This window comes from Poecilia latipinna, unplaced genomic scaffold, assembly GCF_001443285.1.
Source record: "Poecilia latipinna isolate Pla-1442-1.1 unplaced genomic scaffold, P_latipinna-1.0 Scaffold380, whole genome shotgun sequence".
NCBI lineage: Eukaryota > Metazoa > Chordata > Actinopteri > Cyprinodontiformes > Poeciliidae > Poecilia > Poecilia latipinna.
In genome coordinates this window covers 342,835-358,299 of record NW_015112996.1, presented here as the reverse complement: position 1 = coordinate 358,299, position 15,465 = coordinate 342,835, and the positions used below count along the sequence as shown (strand labels likewise).

At 36.5% G+C, this 15,465-nt stretch overlaps 1 protein-coding gene across 1 annotated transcript in view; it reads left to right on the top strand.

The window, feature by feature from the left end:
• Positions 1-14,964, top strand: part of nsg2 (neuronal vesicle trafficking associated 2) — a 29,640-nt gene extending 14,676 nt beyond the window's left edge. Inside the window, exons 4-5 of the mRNA XM_015036782.1 lie at positions 12,749-12,859; positions 14,181-14,964. Coding sequence (XP_014892268.1) covers positions 12,749-12,859; positions 14,181-14,372 — 303 coding nt within the window. The 3' untranslated portion in view covers positions 14,373-14,964. The remainder of the gene's footprint in view (positions 1-12,748; positions 12,860-14,180) is intronic.
• The last annotated feature ends 501 nt before the right edge of the window (positions 14,965-15,465 follow it).

Below are 15,465 nucleotides of genomic sequence, written 5' to 3'. Positions count from 1 at the left end.
GAAGCTGCTAAGAGTGTCATCATCCACAGCGAAGTAAGTAGCATTATTTGAAAAACAATCTTAAAATCAAATAACAGTTTGTAAATGCACTGAGGAACAAATTCATTTATTTTTTGGAAACATGTCCTATATTCTGAATAAACTAAATTTAAAGTATTTAGCAATAATGGCCATCAATGGGGGACAATATGTGAAATTAATGGACTTCACAAAATAAATAGTATCATGAGCAAAAATATATTATGAGACAGATGAACAAGAAAGTCCATGTTAGTTTGATTTATTGTCAATGAGAAAAAAAAAATGTTTCTTTCATGTAAGGTGTATGTAAATATATGGCTTCGACAGAGTAATCAACAGCCTCTGTGGCTGACAGTTTACAGGACAATATGACAAAACCACAGTTCATGTATTTAACTAAAAATCCTATTTTAACACGAGAAACAATTTGCTACTTGATTAATAATATAACATCCATGCACACTGCCTTATATCTCATTCGTAGTTATTTTATATTATCACAGTTTTACAACTACATGAAATTTGCAGTTTGTCAATTAGAAAATTAAATGAGTAATAGAAATAACACTCAATGAGTAGAAAGGAGGAAAGAGCTAAATTTAATCTAATCTGGATTTTGAGTGGAAATTATAAGCCAGCCTGACCTGAATCCTTTGTTGTTGTTTTTTTCCATCATTGAGCCAACTTAAGCATTTTCTGGCCATATTCTGAGCTCCTGCAGTCTGTGGTTGAGAAAATATTCAGCTATTTTTTTTAAAGCCCTATTACACACTGTAACACACTAACAAATACATGCAACCCTGAAACTAAACATCCTACATCAAAAGATTAAATAGCAAAATGCTCCTTTGTGGAATATTTGATTGGAATTCACCTCCCAACCTTTGCTGTTTTTTTTTTCCAGACTGCTGACTTTCCCCCGAAGCAAAAGCATAAAATTGCGTTTCCGAAGCAGGAAAGCAGCACAGGGTCGGTGCTGCAGGGCAGGGTTTAAAAGATGCAATTGTGGAGGTTTTGTGAAAGGCAGATTATATTTATACTTTACTTCCATTTCTTTTAACTGTGACCAAAATTCACCATATCTGCACACAAACATATATGTGTCTTTCTTAACCTCTAAACTCTGTTCACACCTTAATTTTAAATCCCACTTCTTATGGAGTCTTGGCTTTGGGCCCCAGAAATGGGGCCCAAATGAAAATATTTGTTGCAGAAATTAACCTTACAAAGTGAGAAGTGCTTAAACGCACACACTTGAAATTCATACAAGAATTTACACATTCACACTTCATTTTAAATCCCTGTACACCTTCACTACCAAATCAGACACTCTGGACACCAGCAGAAGTTAGAGAAGCTTTGCAAGTAGCAGAGACGGCGGTCTTTCAAAACAATTATCCCATTATTACCTTCACTTTTACCTTCAGATAAAAGCTTTTCTGCAGGCTGCCGCCTCCACAAAAGGCCTTCTCTGTTCATCAGGTTGAAGGTAATTACCACTGTAGGTTGGAAACCGTACACATTTTCCAGTTCCACGTATCGCGCCTGCCTGCTCTCTGTGGATGACTAACAGTGCACTGATTATAGGGAGTGTTCAAAGCCTTCATTGGATTTCAAACACCCACACTGATGCACACATGCGTACTCTCAAATGAACAATAGAGGAATACACCACCACTAGTATTACTAGCATGCAAATTGTTCAAGCAGAAACTGAACTTAAGGGGACGTTTAAGAACTTCTGAGGGTAAGAATAGCTTTCTGTTGGTTACGTAAGAGAAACATTGTACTTCAAACAACTGAACTTATATGTTAAAAAGCACATATATCGTATTTATTTTACTGAATCTGTATAAGATATAATCCAGAATTTTCTCCAGCAGATACCTAAATGAGAAAAAGATCTCTGAATATTTGAAATGATGAATTTCCTTAACAATTTGGACAAATGTATTTATTGCATCTTATTCTTTTAGAATTGAACATAACAGGAGGCAAGACAAGAATGAAGGGAAACAAAATCTGAACTGTTTTGTAGATTGAGGGTCTAATTTACAAGTGAAGGACTTGGATTCATGGATAAGTGAGGATATTTTACCGATACCGAAGCCAGAAAGTGTGGAAGAAGAAAGTGGAAATAGCGGTAACATTGGTTACAATGGTTGTGATGAAACGAGGAGACAGTTTCAGTTGAAAATGTTTTCAATTTTTGAGGTGCAAAAGTTTATACATCTGTTGCAGAGGGCAGTGGAATACATAAAGAGAAACGGTGGAAAGGAGCTGAATAATCTTACTAAGTCTGGAGATTATGGTATGTGAATTTCCTTCAACAGACTGGATGAAGGAATCGTGATAAACAGATTTTGTACTTATAATCAGTTTTTTTGTATTTCAACAGGTTCAAATTATAATTACAAATATTTTCAGAGCAAAACATTAGGAACATCTAAAAATTGAACATTTTATTATGGTCAAGCCATGTTACACATGAAGAATTACTTCAAACATTAAGGTAGTTTTTCCTTTACAACATTGTAGTCAAACGTCACATTTGATTACCTTGATCTGTTTACTGCTGCCTGCCACTGAAAGGCGGCAGGAGGAAGGGACACCTGGGCAGTGCATTTATGGTAGCATGCAATGGATTTTATTGATGCATTGTGCTTTTCAGTTTCAATTGCTGGTGTCATGCAATAAAGTAACAGTCTACCAAAAATGGATCATGCACCATGGGAGATCACATAGCTTGTAAACTGCATTGTAACTCGCAGTTGTTTTCGGTTTAAAACAGATCCACAAATCTGACATGGAGGAGTGAAAGTATGTAGGTCATTGTTGAAAGAAAGTCAGAAGAATTCATGTTTTGAAGTTTTCCACAAGCCATTTAGGAGACACAACAAACGTGTGGAGGAATGTGACCTTGTAATACAAAACCAGAAATGCACCTGTGGCCGAACATACAAAACAATATGAATGGCAGAAAATTAGCACTCTGAAAAAAATCCCATGGTGAAGCACGGTGATAGCAACGTCATGCTTTGAAGTTAGCAGGGACAGGAAGCCATTTAGAGGTGATGAGAAAATGGATTGAGCTCAATACTGGAAGAAAATCTATTCCATACTGCATTAGTTTCATGAATAAACTATCAAAGCTTTATAAACCATGTTTGCCAATTTTATCCACATCATTTTTTTTCATCTAGGCAAGCTTCTGGGAAGCATATTAGAAATGTATGCATTAATCTGTAATCAACATTCAGGAGGGCAAAATGTTCCTGACTGAGAACTGCCAACAATGTAAGTGGAAACATAAAGAACATAAACATGACTTTGGTCATTCAGACTGATAAAACAAAGGAACAGAGTGAGAGGTCATGGTGCTCCCTTTCCTCTGCCTAAGTCTTTCACTTTGCTGCTCCTGTTCTGACAAGCTGAGCCATGGGAGCAATTAGGAAACGGGCTGACTGCAGAGGAACGGTCCGACCTGCCACTTCTTACTCCTCTGTTGTTTCCTCACAATTGATCCATCTCCTGTAGGTTTGCTCCAAGCTCTGCAGACATCAAATATTTACATTTTTAGGAGAGAACTTGAGATGAGTTTTAAAGCCACAAAGCAAATATTTATAGCTGCTTCTTCATTTTCAATTTGATCATCTGTTAAAACAAAAGATTAGTCAGGAAAAGATGTTTGCTGTTGGCACATTTTACTGTATTTAACTTTGAAGGTTTCACCATTCCTCAATTTAAACTAACTGTGAAAAATATGCAGCTGGGTGTTTTTAACTGCTTACCGTATAATCTAAAAAAGTGCTAAAACTATTTAAAGAAAACTTCTGAAACATAGTCCAAGGAAAAACAAGCTTTCTGGTGAAAAGGTGTAAGCACAACTTTAATCTCTGGGGCAAAAAGTTTCTAACAGAAATAACTCTGTGTAGGTGTGCTGTTGCGTAATTTCCATCAGCTATTCCTTTTTGCAGTTCCATGATTCCTTAATATGTTGCATTTTTTTATAACTGTTTTGTTATATTTGTGTACCATGTTGCAACAACCTTTGTCCAAATCAGATTTCTCCCACTGGAGACTAAAGACAAAGAGTTGAACCTTTAAAAAGATAAATCATAAATGTCTCAACATATATGCATAAGGATTATAAGTGCATCATATAGAAAACATATAATTGTGATACCATTGCTCAGTACTGGGATTGAAGTATTTATAATTAACCCACATTTTCCTGGCTCTTCTCTTGTTTTCCTTTATCACAAGTTTGTCAAATGGATAATGTATAAAAATATACATCATATCTGAGCATCCAGGGTGGTCAGCGCCTGTCCAGCTGGCAATATTAATAGAAGGATGTTCATTTGTCTGGCAGTTCAAAATGTGGTGTTTTTATATTTTCAGTCTCTGATGGGTCTCATAATTTAACCACTTAACTACATTCTGAATGTGTCTCCATGAACTGTCTCCAAGTAGAAATATCTGTCCCTTTTTATCACTTCTACTTTTATTTGTCATTTTTCATTCCTAAGCACTTTTCTTTCCTGAAATTATTCTGGCTCAGCTATTGGGCTGTCAGTGCTCAGTGGATTAAAGGCCGACTTTCTGAAATGGTTTTCTGAAGGTTTGCTGAAAAAGCAAATGGTGTTAGTGCCAATAGCTCCTTCAAAAATGAGCATAATAAATAATATTGAGGAAAAAAAAGAACGTTAATAACCAAAAGTGACAAGTAGATATACTGTAGTTGGTAATGACTGCTATACGCAAAGTTCAGAGTCATGGGTAGGGGAAAAAATCATAGTATGGAAATTTGCATTAAATTTATGATTTATAAGGTTCTGAATATGCATGAAAAGAGAAAATAGTTTGGACTTTCATTCATTCACTGTGGTCAAAGTGTTTTATGCACCGAAATCTCTTCTCTTTCTTCCTTTTAGCTTAAGAGTAAGTTTTTATGAACCACTTAAGATCTTGGTCCTTAAGAGAAAAGAATGGATTTCTTGTGGATGTTTGACCTTTAATCATTTTGCAACTGTTTGTGTGTCTTTATCCCTTTAACGTTTCCTGATTTGTATTTATGTCTCATTTCTGCAGCCCACCTGCTGCTTGTTTACTCCAAGAGCACATTCACCTCCAAGCAGAGTCTCATTGTGACATTGTGCATCGCCGCAACCTTTGAAGTTTAGTCTCCATAGAGACCTAGGTTAACTGGGTACATTAGCATAATTAGCAGCCATCTTCTGCTGAGCTTGCACTGTGTTATTGGACCATGCACGTTTTGTGAGCGTGTCCTTTAATGACAAATCTCCCAGCGAAAAACAATGTTGCAGTATTAGAATATAATAGAAATCATCCCCACAATTGATCAAAATAAAGATGAGGAATGAATTCAACTTGACCAAACTTTATTACATTTTAGAAGAATGGAATTTCTTTTTTTTTTTTATTGAAACCTTCAACTGAAAATTATGAGAAACAATTTTGAGATAATCAATCAGAATCAAGAATTTAATTCATGATTTATTAATCTAGTATGTATTTACTAATGATTAAGCTGAGGAAAAGTAACCCCGAAACAAATCCAGAAGGCAAAGTTCCCACTGTAACTCTACTCTAAAACTGCAGATTAAAGAGAAGTTTAATCTGTAGTTGTCCTCTCTTTGACTCAGTGAGGGGAAAAAATGTAGAAAAGCCTCAAACTGTGGATGTCCTTTGTGAAGCCACCTTCACTTCAATGCTTACATCAAACATGCCGAAACATTTATTTTTTTAATAATCTACAAAAACAATCCTCCTGCTCAGTCTTTTTTGACACTATTATTTCATAATTTCTGGGAAATATTTGGGAATATTTTATGGATTCTCAGTGAAATGCAACTTTGTTTTGGTGATTATGAAGTCAGATTTGTATCCTAAGTGCAACCCCTGAGAGCATTCATGTATTTTTCACCAGTGTTAAGATTTTAAAATGATTTTACAGTGTATTTTGAAATCTACTGACAGCACAGGAGTTTAATAAAAGTTTTTTTCTGGTTTCATCTAAAGTCCATTGAGGACGATTTGAAGGATAAAATCTACGGGGACGGTCAGATCTAAGGTGTCGAGGTGCTTTTAGAAAACTTTCATTAGAAAAATCTGACATGCAGTAAAGTATAAAATATAATCCTAACTTTCCTTAAAAATAATTTTTGGGATTAAATGAAGGCTGTGTAAATCTCCAGGAAAAATAAGCCACATCCCTCTTTTCCTCTGGTGTGCAGAATTTAAATCTCCCTGTACAGCATGTGAGCTGCTGGATTTTATTTGACATTGGATCAAATATTTTTTTCATTATTTTGAATTGAATTGACTAATAGATGAGTATAATTCAATTCTTACGTGTTTAATGTTCTTTTTACAAATATTAAGATATTAAAATTCTTCTATTTTGTGTTATTTAAGAATAATCTGTGGAATCTAAAATCCTTACTCTGTCGAAAGCTCGTTCAGATTAAAAAGAAAATCCTGCCACTCTTTCTCTGCTGTCATTGCAAAGTGGTGGGGGATATTCAAGTGGAAAACATTTGCAACTTCTGGATAGGCATAGTCAGAGTGAGGAAGATTATATTTGATCACGGCTGAGCAAAATTAGGCTTTTTTACCTAAAAACCTGAGTTTAGTGATCCAAGCATACACAGAAGTACGGTTAGTGAAGGGGTTTCTTGAATCCTAGGGATGTGTTTGCTTGAAAAAAAGGTTCTATATGAGGAAAATTCCTTCACACTCAATAAAAAACACATTGTCTTTTGGTGTGAACGAAGTAGCCAATTGATTTCAGACGAATCTGTGCTCATGTGCTGACCTCGGCTGACCTTACACCCAAGCAGAATCTCGAGTTTCCTCAAGTTGACATTTTAACCAATCGTGTTTTCATCAGAGACACGATGCGTCTCGACAGTGGAGTGTTTGTACTTTGCTGCCTGACTACTGTAGCCGTGCTTGTGTCAACCGGATAAGCTGTCCTCGAGAGCCCAAATCCCTCTCCAGAGCCTCCTTGACATCCCTCCAGCCTGTCTCAGATACTCGGCTCACAGGCAGCGGTCTCCCACAACACTCTGCTTTGTGACTCGTCTTTGTTTGGGCAGGCTGAAAACAAAACAGAAATTCTCTCTTTGCTGAGAATGAAAACCTGAAACAGGAGAAAAAGAAAATCAATAAAAGAGAGAACTGTCAAGGTTCATGCACAGTCTTGGAAAGTCTGAAGAAAACAGATTTTTTTTTTTTTTTCTTAACGTTTCCAGATCTGGATTAGTAGGGAAATAAATTAACTTTAGCATTGAAAGTAATTTCATTTCCAAGGCTTGATTTGTCATCTTCACTGTTCTATAGAACAATAATGCTAAACAAATCATTGATTTGTATTTAAACACAGTGCTTTTCTCTGATTTTAACACTGTTCATGACCGTATTGGTTTCTGACTTACTATTTTAAAGATTGATCTGAAAAATTTCCCAAAATCTTCTTTATCAGAAAACCTGTAAATCTTGACTGTTTGAACATAAACAACATTTCCACAGTCTTACAAAACAGATAAGTAAATGTAAAGATACTTTTCTCACATATTGCCACACAGTTAGAGAGAAGAGTTTGCTCATTATAACTGATATATTCCCTTCCTTTTTTTAAACAACTGCAGTTAAATCATATCCCTTCTGTACTTTTATATTAAGCATTTTAGCCAACAGCAGACATCATTATATTTAAAAGGAGTTTTTAATACTATGCTAGTTGCTGAACTTAACAGCCTCTGAACTGAAAATCACTTTGACACAAATTGTACTGCTTTCATTTTGATATTCCATCCACATCTGTCCAATGATGAATGACTATTAACTCCTCAAAACAAGATAATCAAATAGAAATGTGTTAAAATGTTGGTGGAAACTGTTCTGGGACTACATTTAATCAATACCACAGCTGTTGTCCAGACAAGGGTGATTGCTGGTGAATTGATATTGAACCTAAATTAGGTCTGATTGCTCTAATTATCTTTTAAAAGGGCATTGTGCTTATAGTCTGTCTGCTTTTAGATGTTGAGTCAGAGTAACATTCTGGCCTTTGCCTTAACTTGGTCAATCTCATTTAAGCTCTTCAGTTTTGTTTCTCACAATGAAAGGTCTCATTTTATATTGGCTAAACATAAAAGTCCAAACATTTCCTTTCACATCCAGCAATGCATTCTTATTTTACAAGCATGCAGTGTTGTGCAGAAGTATTTATGTTGCTTGAATGTTTTCACTTTTTACGAAGGTTTTTGTTGAAATTGTATGTAATAGTGAAACATAAAAAACCCGTTTTTAAACATTTTGAAATGTGTCATTGTCAATAGGAGGTAAAATTGTGTTAGCGTTGTCCTCTAGCTTACGTTTCTGCCTATCCACACTTCACAGCTGCAACCAAAAAATGAAGCAATCTCCATCTACCTCTGGATCTCATACTCTGTCTGCCTTTCTGTTGTTGGTTTATTGTCTTTGTCTCCTGCTCTTTCATATCTCACTTTGCCTCCTCTGTCACTCAGTTTATCAAATAAGTTTCTCTCTACTGTCACACTCCCACCTTTCTTTTTCACCCTTCACACAGGCTCACACATGCACACACACACACACACACACTCTTGTTCCTTTAGAGAATATGAGGAGGTGTTTGCTGTTCCATATGGCCCGTCAGCTTACAGCGGTGAAAGTGTGGGTGGTGCGTTGCATTCTAACACACAATGTTAAGAAGGCTAATCATATGTGAAATGCTGGTGAAAACTGGCTGTGAAAAAAGCCAATTAGAAAATGCCTTTGAACTTTTGATTTATCATGAAGCTGTAAATAATTCAAGCAGAGTGTATTTTGTTGATAACACTCACTAGGATTTATATATATATATATATATATATATATATATATATATATATATATATATATAAAGATTCACACTGAGGTATTTTCAGGAAAAAAGGTAGGTAGTGATAACTATAAATCAAGTTATGACTAAAGCTGAAACAAGGAATATATATTAAAAACAAATAAAATGAGATGCAACAACTGTTTAAAAGATCTATAGAAAAATGTTGAAATTTGTGAGTACTTAAAATGCAGTTCATTATTTGACCATAAATTAGCCATTTTAATGAAGATTAAGATGTCTAATTAAGCAAACTGCTCTCTCAGGCCCCTTTAACCAAAAAGGTTAACAGGGTTGTAACTTTTAGAACATAATCCAGGAGTGGAAAGAGCAAAATTTGTCCATAAACCAGCTGTAACAATATGGTCCAGGCCCAAGTTTCAGACTGAGAAGTACAAAAAAATCCTAAGAGTTCTCCATGAGCCAAGGACAGAGAGCCTTTACAAATACCTGGAATTAGGAAAACATCTTCCACTTGTTGCATTTTTTAAAGTCTCCAAAGCTCTTTACACTATCATTGATCCATCCATGCACAGATTCACACACATAGTGGTAATCTACACTGTAGCTACAGTCATCACCAATGAATACTAATGGGAAAAGACTCCACGCCTGAAAAAAATAACTAAAACACCACTTTGGAGTTTGTTAAAAAATCCTGGAGTTCATTAGAACAAGTCGGTGGCCCACTGGGAGAATACGGTCTGGTTATATACGAGACCAGTATCAACCACTTTGGATGTTTTGCAAGCACTGTATTTAGGGTATCGGCATCGAACATCGCCACAAAAGCGCCAAACATGTGAACCTCATTGTAACATTATGAGAGACGTGTTCTTCAGCAGCTGGTACTGGCAGACTTTTACATTGTTTCTTTTCTGATTAGTGGTTACATTGTGTTCTTCCACCTGCATTCAAGATAAGCAAACTGTTATCTGTGATGCTCAGTAAGTAGGTTGTGTTTGTGGTGATAGAGGTGTTGGAAAACACACCATTGTACAGTGAGTGACGGCACCATGGGAAATAGTTTATAATTCTGTTTGCAGGCATTTTTCCTGTGTCTGTTTTTAGTGTTCCCCTGGGTTTTGCTCCTATATATGGTGTCTGCTTGGTGATACTAAATGTGTCCACTTTCTTTGTTTTATCCTGAAGAATAAAACAAGGGACCTGAAGAATAATGTCACATCATGCATGGAGAAAATAATCTCTGAGCTGTGCTGATGCTCTGACAACATCCTTAGGTTTATAGCCGAGTTCAGTCGGGTCATGAATAATAGAGAAAGGTCACATTTTTTATGGATTTGTGCTCCACATGACCACAGCACCATCAATAGGGAATTCTGAGCAACTATTTAGTACAAGTGGTGAAGTATGTATTTGTATGAGGTGTTGCTGTGACTGAAGGTGGAGTTAAGATGAACATTTTAATGTTAAAAACAGTCACCATCTTTCATCTTTAAATGCCATTAAATACTTTGTAAAAAAAATAAGGTGGTTTTGTTTGTGCTGATTGCATAATATGCTATATTTTTTCAAATAAAACTGGAATGTGATTGAAAAATAATACTCAGAAGACTGTGGGTGGTCTTGGTATTTGGCCGATATTTGACTATTTGACATAAACACTGCAAATGTATAGATAAAGTCAGATCAGGTTTATTCTGTTCTACTTGTACACAGACGTGAATAATCTCCCCACTCATTTATAACTGGAGGCTTTATTTTATGTGTCTAACCAAAGTACACAGATAGTAAACACTTCTGCTGCGTCCTCAGTGATCTGAGAGGCTTTACTATAATCCCTCTTCTTAATAAGACATTTAATTTCCATCACTATTGATCGATTCAAAAGAAGCCGTTGAGCGGGTCTTAATCAGTCACTTCCCGTCTGCTGTGGTTTCAAAAGGCGGGTCACAGTGACTTTAAATGCATCCTTTTAACGTATGGCACTGTGTGATGTGGGGAGATGTAATTTTGCAGGAGTGTCAGAAGCGACCAAGGGTGAGAGCCGTGTCCCTCAGTTGACACCGGGTAAACAGTCACTTAGCGTGCATGTCCCTGTCCGCCCTCATAACACTGCTGGAGACTGATGATCTTACTTGTGTAATTGCTCTGACATCTCACTGTGACAGATTGTGTGCAGAGCAGTAATGCGAAATGGCCGCAGCACTAGTCAAGGATGGAAAACAGAACATTAGAAATATTCAGCCACGCATGGAAAATTGGTTTCTTCAGCTGTATTACAACCAAAATCTGAAGTTGCGTTTTATTTTTGAGGATAAGAAAAAACGCAATCATAACTCAGTACTGCACACGTACCTACAGCTATCCTTTGAACTTGATTTGCATAATTTTAATTAAATGTTCACTCTAATTTATGATATCAGGATTTCATGTTGAAAATTTAAAGGGGCATTTCCCTTTTTAAAATATAGCCAACAGCAGTGTTATCTTGTCTACCAGGGAAAAGAATATTTTACAACTTTATCTCCATTTGCATCAGTAGATTTACTAGGGCTTTTGCTTGGTGTTGACTTTCCTAATCCGCTCAAGAGACATTTGAGAACTGATAGGAGTATCTTATTTTGTGACATGACAGTCTAGTCAGATTACACACTTTTGGAAATCCACCACCGACCTGTCAAAATAGACAATTTCTTTTATAGTTACCTTCAATAAAAGCAGCTTAAGTAGGTTAAAGTTCAAATTTGAGGAAGTCAGGCTACATGCAAACTATGTTGTAATTTACAATAATCAGTTGCTATAGTCGTTAATAATTCATTACTGAAAAGTTACTGAAAATTTCATTTCAGTAGCTAAATTCATAAAACGAAGCAATTTTATAGATCGTTTACAAAGATTGTTTCCAAACCTTTGTTATGATTATTACACTTACATTTTTAAATGGTTTGTTCCAGCAAACCATTTAAAAACTTATAGACATACGGGCTTAATAAAAACTGTTTCACACCTGCTTAAAGGTTATTTATTAGTCACTTTTAATCTGACAAATAATCCTCGTATGAAGAGATAATATATTGAACATGACTGTATAAATTTGAGATACAAAAAATGAATTATTGCTTCCTTATTTCCTGACTTATTTTTTGCAGTCTTGAGAGGTACATGAGTGAATCTAATGTCATGTAGTTAAAGTTTTATTATTAAAGTGAGTACAGTAAGGAGCACATCTGTATGTCTGTAAATAGTCTAAACTGGGCTGTTAGAAGCACACTCCAGGCGTGATTGGAGTGAAAAGAGGGATAAATATGTGAAAAATCACCATATGCAAACTACAAAATACGGCGGTAGAATCTGTGATAGTCTGAGTGTTTGTGTTTTCCAAAAGCTTTGACAACCTTATTAGAGTGCATGTCTTAAAGGTGGTTGATACTCATCATCTGTGATCACAACATATGCAGATAAATCCTGCAGTGTATGAGGACAGAAAAATACAAACCAAATCAAAACAAGAGGATTAGAGAAGATGTAACCTGTCTTCTGATTCACCTCAGTGATTTTATGTGTTGTTTTTCACTGAACCATGTAGTGTTAATAGAAACAAGGTAGTTTCAAACCGTATCCCATCTTGAGATATCCATCATGTAACTCAGCAGAACTCCTTGCCTCCAGGAGCCATTGACCTCAGTCACCAGCATCTTACCTTTTATAATGACAGCATGCAGACACACTCCAGTGCACACACTCCATTTTTCTAACTGTCTTGCATATACACACCAGATCCGCCATACTGCTCTGACAGACACACTGACCATGTGTCTGTTTCCCCTCCAGGTGACCATTCTGATCATCCTGGCCTTGGCCTTCCTCGCCTGCATCGTGTTCCTGGTGGTTTATAAAGCTTTCACTTACGACCACGCCTGCCCAGATGGATTCATTTATAAGGCAAGAGCTTTGAGTAATCTCTCAAATGTTAGGCATTTTGAGGTGAAACATGTAAAGAAAGAGAAAAATAGAAGCAACACCACATGTTTGTCACAGTGACTGCTGTTTACTCACTGTTAACTTGTTAAACGTCAAGGATAAAAACTGTTTTCATATTCTGGTGAGAAACCGCCTTCCATCAAGTTCTTTTCTTTTTCTCCTCTACATTGTATAAACTGTAATATCATTATTATTGCTCCCCAAAAGACTATGGTGAAAACTATACATTTGTGAGTGGACATGAGGACATGAGGTATATCAAACACTCAGGTCTAAAAACAAGCTTCATAGGAAGGTAGCAGAATTATCCAGGCAGACCAAAGGATACATCAAACCAGTGTACACCATCAATAAAACTTACTACAGAATCAAGATATGATCATTTTCTTCTTTGTTGAAGCGTACCTTAAAAGTCACTTAAGCTATGGTAATTTGTCAAGCTGTACTCGTAGCTAGAAGTGTTCCTGAGCAAAGCCCTCAATTCTGTGCCCTTGACTTTCGCCATCTTTCCTTTGTCACCTATCTAAATAAGGAAAAAAGGGTGAGTTCAGTCCCTTATGAGAGCAGATAAAAAAGCTACTCCTGACCTACTTTTGTATTCAGAGGTTAAGTTACAGGAGGAGACTCATGGTTTCTAGACAACCAGAGACTTTCTTATGACCTGTGTAATCAGGTGTAATTTACTAAACAGCCACAGACTATTAAATCTGCAGCCAGAAGTTATTAGCTATAGCTATTAAGGAGTGAATAGAGAAATTGTAGCCCTGTAGCTGTTTTATAATAATCAGCATAAAATGCTGGATTTCCATAAGGCTGAGGTCAAAAGAAAATAGCTCTCAGATGCAGCACTGTCCAACGATTTGTTGCAGTAAAAACTGTTATTTTATGGTATATGCAGAACCAAGTTACTGTGCCATGGAGGAGGTCACCTTCCAAGTCCCTCAATATATCCTGGCTTTAATGTAGAAAACATGAAATTTTAGTCCTTTGTTAGATTAAAGGACTGAAGGAAATGTGCAGATAAGATGTTAACAGTTCATCTTTTTGTTTGTTTTGGGCTTAGTAGCTGTACACTACATCAACTTTTTTCATATTTATTTCAGCTAGAGACACACAAAAGTTTATCCCAGTGCCACTCTAGGCAGCCTTAGAGGATTGCCCTTACTATAGTAATGGTAAATCTGTTGAAATGACGTTAGAATTGATGGAGGCATTGGTCCAAATTAGGTGCAAGGAAGAAATACTTTGATTTAATGCCTAAATCTGCTTCTTCTTCTCTCAGCATAAGCGGTGCATCCCTGCATCACTTGAGGCCTACTATGCTGCTCAAGACGCCAACTCACGGGGTCGTTTCTACACAGTGATCAGCCACTACAGCATGGCCAAGCAGACCACCTCGCACTCTGTCTCCCCCTGGCTGCCCGGAGGGGCAGCAGGCCACGAAGCTAAACCTCCGAGTGGCGAGGGCCACTGAGTTCGCTGAACCAGTGGTTGCCAGATGTGAACAGAATCACATGAACATAAACTTAATAAAAATGAAATAAAAATGAAGGTAGATTAGTATGCAGAGACACAGACAAGTTGGTAAATATTTAGAACCGTAGACAAAAGAAACAACAAATATAGAGTAAAATCCTGCATGCAGACATTGATTCAGCGTAGATTTTAGGTCATTTTTGGTCATTGCAGCAGCAGTGCTTGAACACAAGCTAACAGAACTTCTCTTTGTTCTTGAAGGTATTTCCTTTCTTGTCTAAACGGAGTGCTGGGGAGTTCAGTTCCCTCTAAGTTAAGCTCTGTGGACATGCAGGGACATGAACACGCGCTAAGACATAACCTGAACATGATGTCTGCCCACCTGTATGCTCACTTTCATTAGGAATTAACTTTGAGATCCAGTTAAAGTTCATACATGCACATGCTGCCCACTCATTGCTCTTTTTACTCTTTCCTCTAATTTATTACTCTGTTTCATTTTTACTCTAATTTATAAATGTTTTGTAAGTGATTTCCATACTTTGTATAAAGCCACCAGTTACAGCAACATGTCATGTTCCTTTAGTGTAGATTCTCTCTAACTCTCGTTTCTCAAGTGTTTTGAAGTATTACTGTTGGTACATATAATTCCTGTTTTCTTTATTTTTTAAGTTGTATTTAACAAACATTTCTTGCCCACATCTCTGGCTTTGCATTTGGAGAAAATCTCTTCAGCCTATCAGCCACATTCATATCTGCTCCAGTTGAAGATCATTTATGCGTCTATTGTTGATGTTTGATAACCTGTACACTAAAATCATAATTTTCAGTGTTCTGTGCCATAAACCCAGCCATCCCCTAAAGCGTACATACATTTTGCATTGAGCCTAGCTTTGTGTGTATACATCGTAGTAACAGGATATACTTTCTGATTAGATCTCTGAACATTTTGCCTCTGCTGCAAGGCTTGTAGTTTTCTGAAACATGATGTTAATGTTTTAAAAATGAGATGTGCTGTACATAACTGTCTCTCACCAAGACTCTTCTGCTGTGTACCGTTATCTTCATAGATGGGCTTCAACTGCAGCTAC